This window comes from Orussus abietinus, unplaced genomic scaffold (genome assembly GCF_000612105.2).
Source record: "Orussus abietinus isolate OABI.00-Male unplaced genomic scaffold, Oabi_2.0 scaffold13, whole genome shotgun sequence".
In the NCBI taxonomy this organism is placed as follows: domain Eukaryota; kingdom Metazoa; phylum Arthropoda; class Insecta; order Hymenoptera; family Orussidae; genus Orussus; species Orussus abietinus.
In genome coordinates this window covers 449,425-461,889 of record NW_019394887.1, presented here as the reverse complement: position 1 = coordinate 461,889, position 12,465 = coordinate 449,425, and the positions used below count along the sequence as shown (strand labels likewise).

Genomic DNA, 12,465 nt, shown 5'->3' with positions numbered 1-12,465 from the left:
TTAGAAGCCATTCTTGAGATCCCTTTTGCGAAGGTTTAATTCCTTTTGCGTGATAGTCATTGAAGTTGCGTGTCGGTCCAGCCTTCGCTCCTTCTCTCGCCGTCATATTGCTTCACCGACTCACGCGAACTATTACCGAGCCGCGGAAAATGTTTAATGAGATTTCCAAATCAATTGAAATTACACCTTCGATGGAATATATTTAAACGGCCGATTAATAATTATCGGCAGCACTCGAATCCTAGCGCGAAATGTCGACTTCTGCCCTTTTGCGACCAACTGGAAAAAATCCCGCAAGTATTCGATCGAACTGTCGAATTATTTCCTTTCAATTATTAATTGCAAAATACTCTGGAAACACCGTCAAAAGTCATACCAGGTGAAAGTCTAAAGATGGTCTTCGGAATGGCTGAGAAGTTCAGGGTCATTTTTTGTGATACACATTTATCGCACTTTGTGGGAAGAGAGCCATTCGCAGTCTAATTAGCATGCGGCGGGACTGCTTTCTAAAATCCATTTTTGCGGTGATTAATCGCGCCGTCGTTTTATCGATTCATACGATAATATGAGGTTTCTCTTAAAACGGGCCGTTGAATTGTGGATTTCTTCCCTCGCGATCATAATTCGATACTCGATACTAATATTAATTAACGGATGATAAATACGAGTTTTCTAGTAATTCACATCCGTGCTCGGGGAACGCGTTTTTAAAGATTTATTTTGTAACAATTATTGCCTTCGTCGATTCTTGACAATTGTTGCCATTCGGTTAGCGTAACGTCGAGGAGCTTTTCCCTTTTTTTTTTCTTCTGTTTGTAGAGATCGACTTTTTAGCGGGTATTTCCTATCGTTGCAAGAAGTTTCTCTTAAAACCGGCCCTCGGATCAGCTGATTCCTTCTCTCGCCGAAATATTGCTTAACCGCCTCGCGCCGATGAGTATGCAAACACGAAGATACTCGGGCAGGATTCCCAAATAGATAAACGCCTCCTCTTGGCGAATATTTTTATCGGGACTGACAATGATAATCCCTCGTCGTTCCCCACTTCGTTTTTCTTATCGGGAGAGTGGCTAAACAATTAGTATAATAATTTCTTTTAATTCGTAACTCGTAAGTCACTTCGCTTTCGAAGCGCGGCGCGCGCCACCTAGGGAGATGACAAAACCGTCGGCGAAGTCGTGGCCACGCCCACTTTTACTTTGTACTCTTTATATATATATATATATACATGTATATATCGGCGGGATCTGCAGCCACCTTCGGAGCGCTTGGCGGTGATCTCGCGCGCATGCGCCCGTCCGCGGTTCCAGCGGCTGCGCACCACTCGGCACGCGTTCACGCGCATTTGCCGCCCCGGTAGAACCGGAAACTAGTTATCGAACGAATCGACCGCTCGACGATCTGACTACCTCGACGCGGAATTTCCGGAGACAAGTTGCCGACACTTAGATCCCCCTAATAAATTCCCTAGGGAAATTCACCGGGAGAGCGCGAAACGGCGACTCGGTTTCACTTGGATTTTACATAATTCTCGAATATATGCATGTATACTATGAATATCTCCGGCAAAAATGAAAGGCAGAAATTTTACACCGAATATTCACAGCTGGTCAGAATTATATGTCGAACGTCACGCGATAAACTTCGATCCGAAACGATCGATCGAGCGATCGGTTTTACCTTTTAGGAATCTACCGGCGGCGTTATTACTCACGGGGAAAAATAACATTGCATAAGAGTAGTTGGGTCAGTTTAGTCGGGGGGAGGGGGAAGTGCACAGTGCGGTTGGGAGATTACGCATGCGGATGAAGTGCGGCAAAAGGCGGCCGTCCAAGGCTGCCAACCCACGCCGTTAGAGAGACAGATCCGCGATCGTGTAATACCAACCCAATCACGTCTCAATCGGCCCCTGATCGCGTCCATCCCGATAATTTCGCGATCACTCGCCGCGGACCAATTTGCAATTAAATGGCGAACGGTGACGTCGCATTGGCCGCGAATCTCGAATGACAAATGACGGAATCGACGCGGTCGTGGCGCTGATCGAAACCGACATTGCTCGTCCCGTCGATTATTAATTTAATTAATTGCCGGATAACGAACGATCTATTCCCTGCCCTCGGCCTGGCTGTCTCTTATTATTGTCGCTTCTCATAGACCTTATGATTATTTTATCTTCTTCCTCTAAGTGGAAGGATTTTATGTATTCACCGAGTGAGCTTTGTGGGATGTGAAAAAAATCACTTTAATTTTTTATTCGTTGCTGCATTTTTAATTGGGCTTTAATGGAGGAGGATGGATGTCTTAAACGGAGAGGCGAGTGAGGCACGAACGACGAGGTTCGATTAGATCGCCGTCACGTACGGGTTCGATCGACTTTAAGGGGGAGATATCTCGTGTTTCTGTAATTCCCGGGCAATCTTCTGTCGGGAAGCATTTATTTTTAATCGATAACCGTGTAAATGCGCTTATACGATTTAATCGCACGATTTAAGGTTTATTAGTTAATTCATCTCGTTAATTTCTGGGCTAAGTAGTTGTCTCCGCCGATTACCGGAATTTCATCCTAACAAGAAACGTAGGAAGAAAGTGCCCGACTTTTCTTATCCAGAAGTCGTTTTCCTCCGTTTGCCCAGCGATAAAGTCCTTGTCAAGTCTTAACGTGTAAAAACATTACATGCATTTAAGAGGGCTGAAAGTAGTAATTTCATGTCGCAAAAAGGGACAAACCTTGGTTTTATTTGGAGGGACTTAATTGATAGCAGTGGTACCTTGCAATTGGGTACCGAGAGGTTGTCATCTCGTTAGCCAGTTAACGAGGAAAAAGTGTCCTAGGGGAAAATTCATTACCTTCGTTTTTTATTTAAATACACCCCTTTCCTTTTTATTTGTACGAACGTAGCTGACAATGGTACCTAGCAATGAGCTCCCTGATTAGCTGTATCCTGGACGAGTCAGTTAGTATGTATAAAGTGTTCTAGGGGAGAATTCAGTTCCTTCGATACCCGCGTGTCGCTGCAATAGCGAACACGCCCACGTGGTCGTGACCGGCTCGCTCGAGCCGAGCGGAATAAGAAATGTGAACGCGCCTTGATCGAATCCGATGACGTCACAGTCCTTAAAGAAATCACTATTCCGAGACTTGCAAAAATAGGCTTCGCGTTTCCGCATTCGACTACGGTCTATGAATTGGTAAGAAAAAAAAAATTATGAAAGTGTAAAAGCGAGTTCGGCACTCTTGACTTCAGGATTCCACGTGATCGTTCGCCCACGTTTTAGTCACTCACATGTAGGTACTTTAAGAAAAATCACTGCAAAAATGATTTCACGGCGAACATTATGAACCCTGTAGAAACGCCCCATCTCCGGCTGCATTCTTACACGAATTTTCCTGCAATTGTTTCAGATCACAATGGCGAGGCACGGCACTGCACGAGGGGCGCAGATACCTTCTTTACCGACGTGTGAGTACCGACGCTTTCTAATTATTCGTGCCGGCCGATGGGCCGTAATTTCCCCGCTAATCATCCGCACGTATCAATTTCGCGGATAAATGTTTACCCGGGACGATGATCAAAAGGAACGATACTTCCGAGATAACGTTGAATCTATTAGCCTTTTAGTAGATATATATTCAGGACTTTTTGCACCTTAATTCTGGAGATTTCAACTTGTACATCTAACAGGATGTATTCGCTTATTAAGATGCTCCTTTTATGGGCATGGGTTAAAGGGTTAATGGCCAGGATTGACGAGGCTGCAGGATTCGCAGACGCGAGGTGACCTTCCTTGAAGGATATTGCCGAGGTAGAAGGTGAACGTGGCGTATCGGGGATGCCAGGGTCGCCATATTGAAAAGCAGTCGGGACTGTAAATTTTAATTTTTACCGTCCCAATGAGATCGACCTCGTTAAATCGCAACATATTAGGAACATTGTAATACGTCGATTTGAAATTGTACAGTCTCGGTATTAACACTATCCTCCCCTGATCGCGTCTAAATCGTATATAAATTGATCGGTCTTCTTCGATATCCTCTCGAGGGCGGAATAAAGGACTCGAGGACTTCCGATTGACGAGGATTCGCAGACGCGCAATGACCTTCCGCGAAAGACATTGCCGTGGCAGAAGGTGAACGCAGTCGTGCGGCCTAGATTCTCATGTAGGGAGAGAAAAGAAGGAGAAAGATCGGAAAGGCGCGCGAAGTCGCCGAAGGCGAGGGAGGAGGCGGCGCGAGGGAGACGGAGCGAGGCCGGCCGCCGTTGGGCCGAGAGAGACGCGAATACCTCTTGTCGCCGGGCCGCGGAGCACCATCGAATCGAAAGTGGTCGCCGCCATATTGCGCTTTCTGCTCGGCCCGGCGTGCGTTTATTGTCTCGCGAGAGGAATTTCACCGGATCCACGTTACGGCCCGTCTCGCGCGAGAGACGTCGAGAAGGATAGATCTTTTCCCGGTACTTTAACCAGAAAGAATGTTAATCGTTCACGTTCCGTCGCCGCCATTATGCCCTTGCCCTTTCCCCGGGATTTCGTCACTTCCGTTCGGCGATATCATCTTTCTTAAATTCACATTCCTCGCGGAGTATGAAATTTAAATGGGGCGCCCACTCTTCGCCTTCTTGGAAATCGGCGTGTCTAAAAAGTCGAGGTAGCCTTAGCAGTTTTATACGTGGGCGAAGCCTGACTCATTTTAGATTCCAACTAATGCGAATCAATGATTGGCAGCTTTTTATTACGCCAAAGTGGCCTCTCTCCCGGATCTCGTTAATGCAAAATTTCGAGTAGGTGATCTCACCGAATACATGTCGTCACCTTCGATTTCCAAGAGGACCGCGCGAGAGGAGGCCGATAAAAACCGCCTCTCCGATCTTTTTTTACCGTGAATTATCATTAATTCATATTTTTGGCACGACAGCTTTGTTCACGTAATATAATATAAATATTCATGCGTCACCGAGCCTTCTGCGTCACGAGTAACACTAATCGTTGTTGCAATTTTGCGCGGTTTGTCTCGTTATTTTACGCAAAGCGGGACGTGAGCTTGACTTTCTCAGGGATGGAAAAAATGAAGATGTCGCGTGCTGAGCGGGTAAGAAAAAAAAAAAAAACAAAAAACAAACACGTGGAAACTCGCTGTCACTGGCGACTTCTTGCGGTCTCTCTTTTTAGGTTAGTCACGTGACACCACCGCCGCAAGACGTCGGCCGTATAAACTGTCGCTCTCGGCGGGAGAAACGCTCCGTGGAAAGTGTTTTTCACGTGTGAACGCCCGCTCTCTCGATCGTGCGTGCACTGTGCCTAATTAATCGGCGAGCGGGTTATTAAGTTCATTAGGGGGAATGAAATTTGAAATTTTCCCGCGTGCCGACTCTCGGCGCCGTTCAAGGGAGACGCCGTGCGTGGCGTTCATTTTTACGCGCGTGGTGCACGCACGACGCAGCCTCGAAACCGCGATCATTGCTTGCGCGTCTTTATCGAGATTTTTATAAGAATTGTTAATCATAAATGAATTTAACATTCGGTACCTGGGGTACAACGCGGCGTAAAGATGGCGTATTTCTTAGGGCGGTGTTAACGCGAATCATTGAATCATCTTACGCGCGTCATTGATTGGTCATTCGCAATACTTGACAAAGCATTATTGGGCAATCGCGTTTCCGAAGGCCGAGGTATTGGAAATCTGCCCGATCAAATTCGGTGGTTTCTATTCAAACCAACGCGCGTTTTATTGGGCAATTCGTCACTTGCAATGACCGATCAACGATGCAATCCCCGTCCTAGATTTATCGATTAAATGATCTGGATCGATCGAAGAAGAACATTGCGGACGAATTACGGCATTATTAAATCTTCCCATATTTTTTTTTTTTATATATAGATATATCTTCGTTTCGATTATTCGGAGCGATTTCGCGGTATTATCGAGATAATAGACGTAATCAGGACTTTACGATCGGGTGTTCTCTAAATGTAGGGTACACTGGAGAAGTATTAATTATTCGATTGCCGTTACGCGGATTACGGACCTTTCTCTTAGTGTAATTGTTACTCGTAAAACGAGGGGGTTTTTACTTTCACCGTTTCGCGGAGAAGCCCGTAATGTCGGCCACTGTACAGTCCGGTTACGCGCACGTGGTTTCCTTTCTAGGTCTACGTGTGCGCCGGCGCGTTGGCACCACCCGATACAAATGTTATAAATAAAGGAAATTGCGGTGCATGTTAAATATTCGCCGAAGAGATTCAAATCGTGAACGCGATCCATCGGTCCCAAATGAATTTCCTAATTTCATCGATCACCGTTTTAGGTGATCGTTGGATCTACAATGAGTTTCGCGTAAACCGCGGAATGATGATAACGCGTTGCTTCACTCAGCCGTTCCATTTCTTGGGTGGAAAAGAGAGAGAGAGAAAAAAAAAGAACGTTACATGTGCATCTGGTTCGTGCTTGAAATGCGAATGCGGTTCTTGCGTAGAAACAACCAGTCCGCCATAAGCGGTAACATTTTTCCTTCCAACCTGATGCCGCCCATTTACACATCCTATTTATAGGCGTAATTAATTCCCCCAGAATCCGAGAATCCCTGAAAAAGTCGCAGTATGAATTGAATCACCCTCCAATGATTAATTAGTATTTTAACGTCACATTTCACACGTAAGGGTTAATTGTTATTTCTGTATTAAATGTTTTTTGTTTTTTTTTTTGCCATCGCCTTTGTTCGCGATACATTTCCCGTAGAACGTAATAACGCGAACGGTATATCCGCAATTCAAGCAGAACGGAAAAGTAACGCTGTCGCAACTTCTCCTCGCCATGTTTCAGTTCCGACTCGAAGTGTTCATGTGCGTCGGTAACTTTCGTACTCGTACAAGATCTAAAGACGGCCTTCGAGTTGTAAAAATCGATACGTTCTCCCCACTCCGTATATTCAGATCCATCGATGACGCTTAATCTCTCTCTTGAGATCTCGGGTGAAAGAAGTGCAAACCCACCATGACGTCAATCCGCCAATTACGCGGATGTCTCCAGCGGGTCTAATTGAAAAGGGACACGCAATGTCCTATCTATCTCAATCCGTCCCGTCGTATTGCTTTATTCCCTTTTATAATCGGCAATCCTTCGGGGTACTCCACGAGGGAAAAAAAAAGAATAAAAAAAAATCGATCAGACACGAAGGGCGTAAAGGTGTCTCTAACGGAAACGACCAATCACATCCTGCGATTTCCAAGATGGCGTCCTCACGTGCCTCCCCCCAATAACTCTAATTGAAAACACGATCGCTGGATCCTTCGGTCGTGCGAATTTGTTAAGATGTAAATCTTGCCGTTAATCGAGGCCGCCAATTAAACGCAGCGTAGATTCCCGCGGTAAGTCGAACCAATCGATCAGCAATCGAATCCTTTAATTACCCCCGGCTCCCGGTCCGCCCTAATCAATTTGGTCCACGCACGAGCAGCGGCGAAATCCATTAACGCCGACCGCGGCGCTTCCTGGCGGTGATTGGTCGAGATCGCCTTGGGCCGACCAATCCCAGCGAGCTCGGCCTCTCTTCTATTTCTCTATTTTCTATGCCAGAAGAACAAATTACCTGCCAAGCGTCGCGATAGATGGCGCGACGATAGCCGATCGCTACGTCATCTTGACGCGCCTTCTCGGTGGGCGGAAGAGGCGATTTATTCTTTTGGAGCCGGACTAAGGGCGCGCCGGTACAGCGGAAAGTACCGATCACCCTCGTGCACCTTAAAATGGAATTTTTTCCATTCTTAAAAAATATCTCACCGAAAGAAATGCACCCTGTTTGAGGAAAAGTTTTCTAAACATTTTGACGTTTTGATATAGATATGATCCTTTCGTAACACCTTGATATTCGTAGCTTCTTTTCCTCGCTCATCTGGTCTCTCGTTTCCGACACACCGCGTGGAGAAATATAAATCATGAAGATGTCTTCCCCTCGCCGATACCTTGAGATTTTCAATCGACTAGGTTCGTAAACAGGAAATGAGGAAGCACGGGGGAAGATAGCTCGCAGTTAACGATCTCGCTAGATGATCACCGGCTGACGTCACGGTCCACTCGGCCGTCCTCCATTCTTGTTCCCTCCCCCTCTTGAGGATAGAATCTTCCTTTTGTCGCGAGTCGGATAAACCGAGGTGTCATCCGAGAAGATCGAGTCGCCGTGTGTCGGCGATGCGGATCGCGATCGTTCCTTGAGCTCGATTTTCAATCGATATGTGCCCGCTTCGATTACCGGCGACGTCTCTCAAGCCGGCCGCTCCAACGGAAATATCAAGATGGCCGCCGCGAGCCTGGAATTCCTTCATTAGAGGGGTCGACAATTATAATGTATATTACGCTTCATTTGGGATTTTCGATGATCCGCGGGGGAGATGGGAGGTCCTGAGACCATCCAGGGGAGGAAACAACGGAGGGCGAACGATCGGGAGGGAAAGGGGGAAAAAGAAGAGAGGGACTCGGGTTGCATAAAAAGGACGGCGGTAAGCCGCTCGCACATCGGCATCGGAGATCCCGTTTGCTTCGGGCTGCCGAACCGATAACGGGATCCCTCTCGTGCTCGGAACTCGAAGCCCGGTGTTGTTGAACCCCGAAGAGAGGAAATACCCGAACGAGAACGCCGAGATGGCCGACGCCTCGGAGAACGCCGTATTCCCTTCTGCCCTGGACATTGCGCGAAGGTCCTTGCACCCCGACTTAGCGAAACGAAGGTAACCTTCGAAGGGAAGGGAAAAAATATGAAACATCGCCCTTTGGCTGCTTCCAATTGTGTGCAGACATTAAAGGATTTTACTCGATGGCCCTTAAGGCGAGACATTTTTTTTTGCCGAGCACATGGCATTCTCTTTTTTTTTTTTTCGGAGATTCCAACGCGGTGTAAAACAAAACTGGTTCGAAACCAATACTTTCGTGATACCGTACAGAAGCCCATCGCGTTATCCGTGCCAAAGAGCGGTGTTTCTTTCATGGTGATCAATAGGTGTGAAATCATTCACGGGAGCCTGTTGAACTTTGTCCGATGAAGCGAGGAAGGGTACACCCTTCTCTGAGACTGTTAACGAAAGTGGCCGTCGTGGCTTTAGATTCTTAACCCACGATTAACTTCGATGTTAAATTTAACCCACGATTAAGTTGGATGTTAAATTTAACCCGCGATTAATTTGGATGTTAAATTTAACCCACGATTAACTTGGATGTTAAATTTAACCTACGGTTAGGTAATCAATGATTTAACCGGGGTTGGTGGAACCGGGCATTAGAGCCGTACGAAAAAAGGGAAGGAACGCCTCGATTGCGTAATGGAGACTCGCGGCAGCTCGCATAATCACCATCCGCGAGTTTAACGTTGCGGTAACTCAGGCGCGACCTGGAAGTTCGCGGCGCATACCAACTTGCCGGAACACCGTGTAACCAGTGTCCATTAACCGGGTAATGGATCCCCGAAGACCGCGCGAAGTCGGCCCTCGAGGAGCTCGCAGTTGGCCTTGGCCAGTCAAGTACAATGACATTCGGTGGGGTCTTCTTCCCTTCCCTTTCCCCGTCGTGGTTCCGGGATGAGCTCCTCGAGACCGACGCGAAGGGTCCAAGGATGGTTCTTCGAGGATTCAAACTCGGGATTGACTAGCTCGTGAAAGGTACGAGATAGAATTACTATAAATAAATTTTTGTAAAAAAATAACTTAAAGGTGTAGTCGTTTAATAAGTACAGGACAGAAGCGTAATTGTATTACGAGTAAGCTCCGCTCGGGGACGAGCATCCAATTTTGTTGATAATTCTTAAAAATCACCTCCGCTTGTTTGTCGATTTTTAGTAACAATTCTTACCGATTTTGGCCGTTAAATTAATAACTGTCATATCTGGCGTATGGGCACGTGGTTTTTGCTTACATATAGCATTGTCGGCCAGGTGATCGTTCCGTCAGGGGGGAACCGGTCTGCAGCGCACGAGGGCCGCGCAGTGAATGTTGGGTTTCGCCGCTAGGCGTCGCAGCGCTCCCGCAAGCGACCCGTCACTCGCTAGACATTAAGAGCACGCAGGGAGCGGGGGTCGGTATCGCTTCTCGGCTCATTGAGCTAAGATCAAATGTGTAGTATCTGTTCTTATCAGCTTAATTTCTGATACACCCCTCATGTAGGGGTCGGAAAATTGAACTGATTTTTGAACCATGGCTGGAGGTTAGGGGCTTGCCCCGCTTCGGCCGCGGTCGACCTGGCATTGCACTATCGCCAGGTTCGGCTTTTTATTTATTCAAACATAGAAATAAACAGCGATAAGCGGTATTGACTGGGGAACCCCTCAATAAAAAATACAAATTTCATTTTTTTGTCATCTCGCAAGGGATATTAACGCGCATTGTACTTTGAGGAATTGAAATTTCCAACTTTCAAGTTAAACGATACGAAGCAAGGATATGTAATATTTAATGGTGAGGGTCCGGGATGATAGTTGCGTAGCAATTAAGACCAGGGTAATTAATTATTCATAACGTCTCCCGCTTGCGCGAAAAGGACGCTCCATGGATGAACGACCCGGGATAAAAGTAATGGCGGTCGAAAAAAAATTAATTACCGGTATTCAAGGTCTTGATGGGGTCGTAGTCGCACAAAGCGTTCGAAGGAATCGGACGGATCTTCCAAGATGGCGGAAGATAGCGTCTCAAAGGTTATCATTTCTCAGGGGATTCTCGGACGTGACGACCTTGCCGTAATTAAGGCCAGTGAGATAATTAGGCCTCGGGAGTCGGATACGAGGGAAAAAAAAGTAACCAAAAGCCGGCATCCGGCATGAAAAATATGGCGACGCTCCCGGCGGACACGTGAACTACGGACAAGGTTCGCGGAGATAACGCGCGAGCGGAACAAAGAACGCCGAGTGGAAGTGAGCGCAGCGAAGCGTGATTGGCCAAGGCTGTTGGAACCACCCAGCCTGGAAAGCGGAACTCGCTTAACCAAACTTTGCACCTTCTATTTTTTTGACAACTCCGTAAACTCAGTTTCTACGGATGCCTCGAGGAGAAACTGCAGGAATTACCGCGTCCGCCATCTTGGAAGAAAAAAATGAAGCGCAGGGATAATCTCCGACGTGGGTCACATTGAAATAGAGCGAGCGCACCTTATCAATCGTCATAGTAATCCGGAGGAATACAACCGACGTGCTTACGGGTTTACGTTTAGACAAATTAACGACTCGAGGCTCTCATTACGTTAATTCGAGGCAAGGTTGGTTTATTACTCGGGTAAGCTTGCATGCATCGAGAGTACCGATGAAAACGACATCATAGGTCATGTTCTCCGCGAAAGTTATCTACCCGCGCGTCTTATGAATTTCATCGAGCGTTGTTTACGACTGGCGTACTCTCTTTCCTCGAAATAAGTGGGAGGAGTAACGTCCTAGGAGCGTTCATTGAAATTCCTGATATAATTATGGCGCAGATAACGGTTCCTGAGGCGCCTTACGGTAATCCCTCGCGTTACGTCGTTGCGTTCCAGCAACGGGCGTTGCGCCCATCCCTGGAACGGCAGGTGGCCCGTCGATCGTAAATCGTAGATCGCGGATCATAGATCACCCCAGGCCTATCCCTCGGGATCGCCGGCTCCTAACATCCGGGCTACAACCGCCCATTTGCCTAGGAACCGTAAGCCCCTGGGCGGCTTCCCACTGGACTTCGCTATAAATCCTTCATCTCAAGGATCGCCCGCAATTACGGATCTACGGGGACTTCGAGAATCTCTTCTTTTAACATCACGCTCCTTCCGCAGCATCTTTCCCTAGAAAATTCACCGTGGAACTAGGAATTTCGATTTAACGGATTTAACTGGATTCACGGGTGGGAAATCGTTACGATTTGTTAATACTTCGGTCCGCGCCGTTACGAACAATTCCTACGTTTCCCTTGCACAATTCCCTATCGTAGCTCGAAATATTTCAGACAATCGTAAAGACGGGGTGGTACTTATAACTGCGAGCTTTACGGTCGCGATGCCCCGCGTAACAGTTTCCCGACCGCTTCGGATAACCCGACTTACCGTTTCAACGTAACGTGCTATGAAAAAATACTTCGGACAAAAGTTGTGCAGAACATCGCGCGGGACAACTTTCGTAGAAGACGATTTTCCGTATCGTGCACCGTTAAGGCATAACTCTCGGGCAAAGAATGCGCCGTGAGCCTCCGTACGGGTTATTATCGATCGTAACTATAGATCCCGGTACGACCGTGGATCTCGACCATAACTCGCGATTGTGGGATCCTTCAAACTGCTCGATCATTTCTGCAAAACTTCGATGTAATCGTAAACTGTAGATCCTTTTTACTACGCGGTTTACTGCGATCTTATGTCAAAACGTAAACGTTGGATAACTGTACTCGGATACTGGCGAGATTCTGATACGACATATCCGATGTGAGATCTCGGTCGAGTTCGCCTCTCAAAACGTATTTGGCGCGAAACTCTAC

The 12,465-nt window shown here is 47.0% G+C and overlaps 1 protein-coding gene and 1 non-coding gene across 3 annotated transcripts in view; both read left to right on the top strand.

The window, feature by feature from the left end:
- LOC105698115 overlaps positions 1–12,465 on the top strand; it is a 45,937-nt gene that overhangs the window by 8,859 nt on the left and 24,613 nt on the right. For both annotated transcript variants that reach the window (XM_012422092.1, XM_012422082.1), the window contains one exon: positions 3,407–3,464. In XM_012422092.1, coding sequence (XP_012277515.1) covers positions 3,413–3,464 — 52 coding nt within the window. In that variant the 5' untranslated portion in view covers positions 3,407–3,412. The remainder of the gene's footprint in view (positions 1–3,406; positions 3,465–12,465) is intronic.
- On the top strand, positions 10,064–10,256 carry LOC111674138. The gene has a single exon (XR_002762292.1). It is a non-coding gene; the product is annotated as a U2 spliceosomal RNA (small nuclear RNA).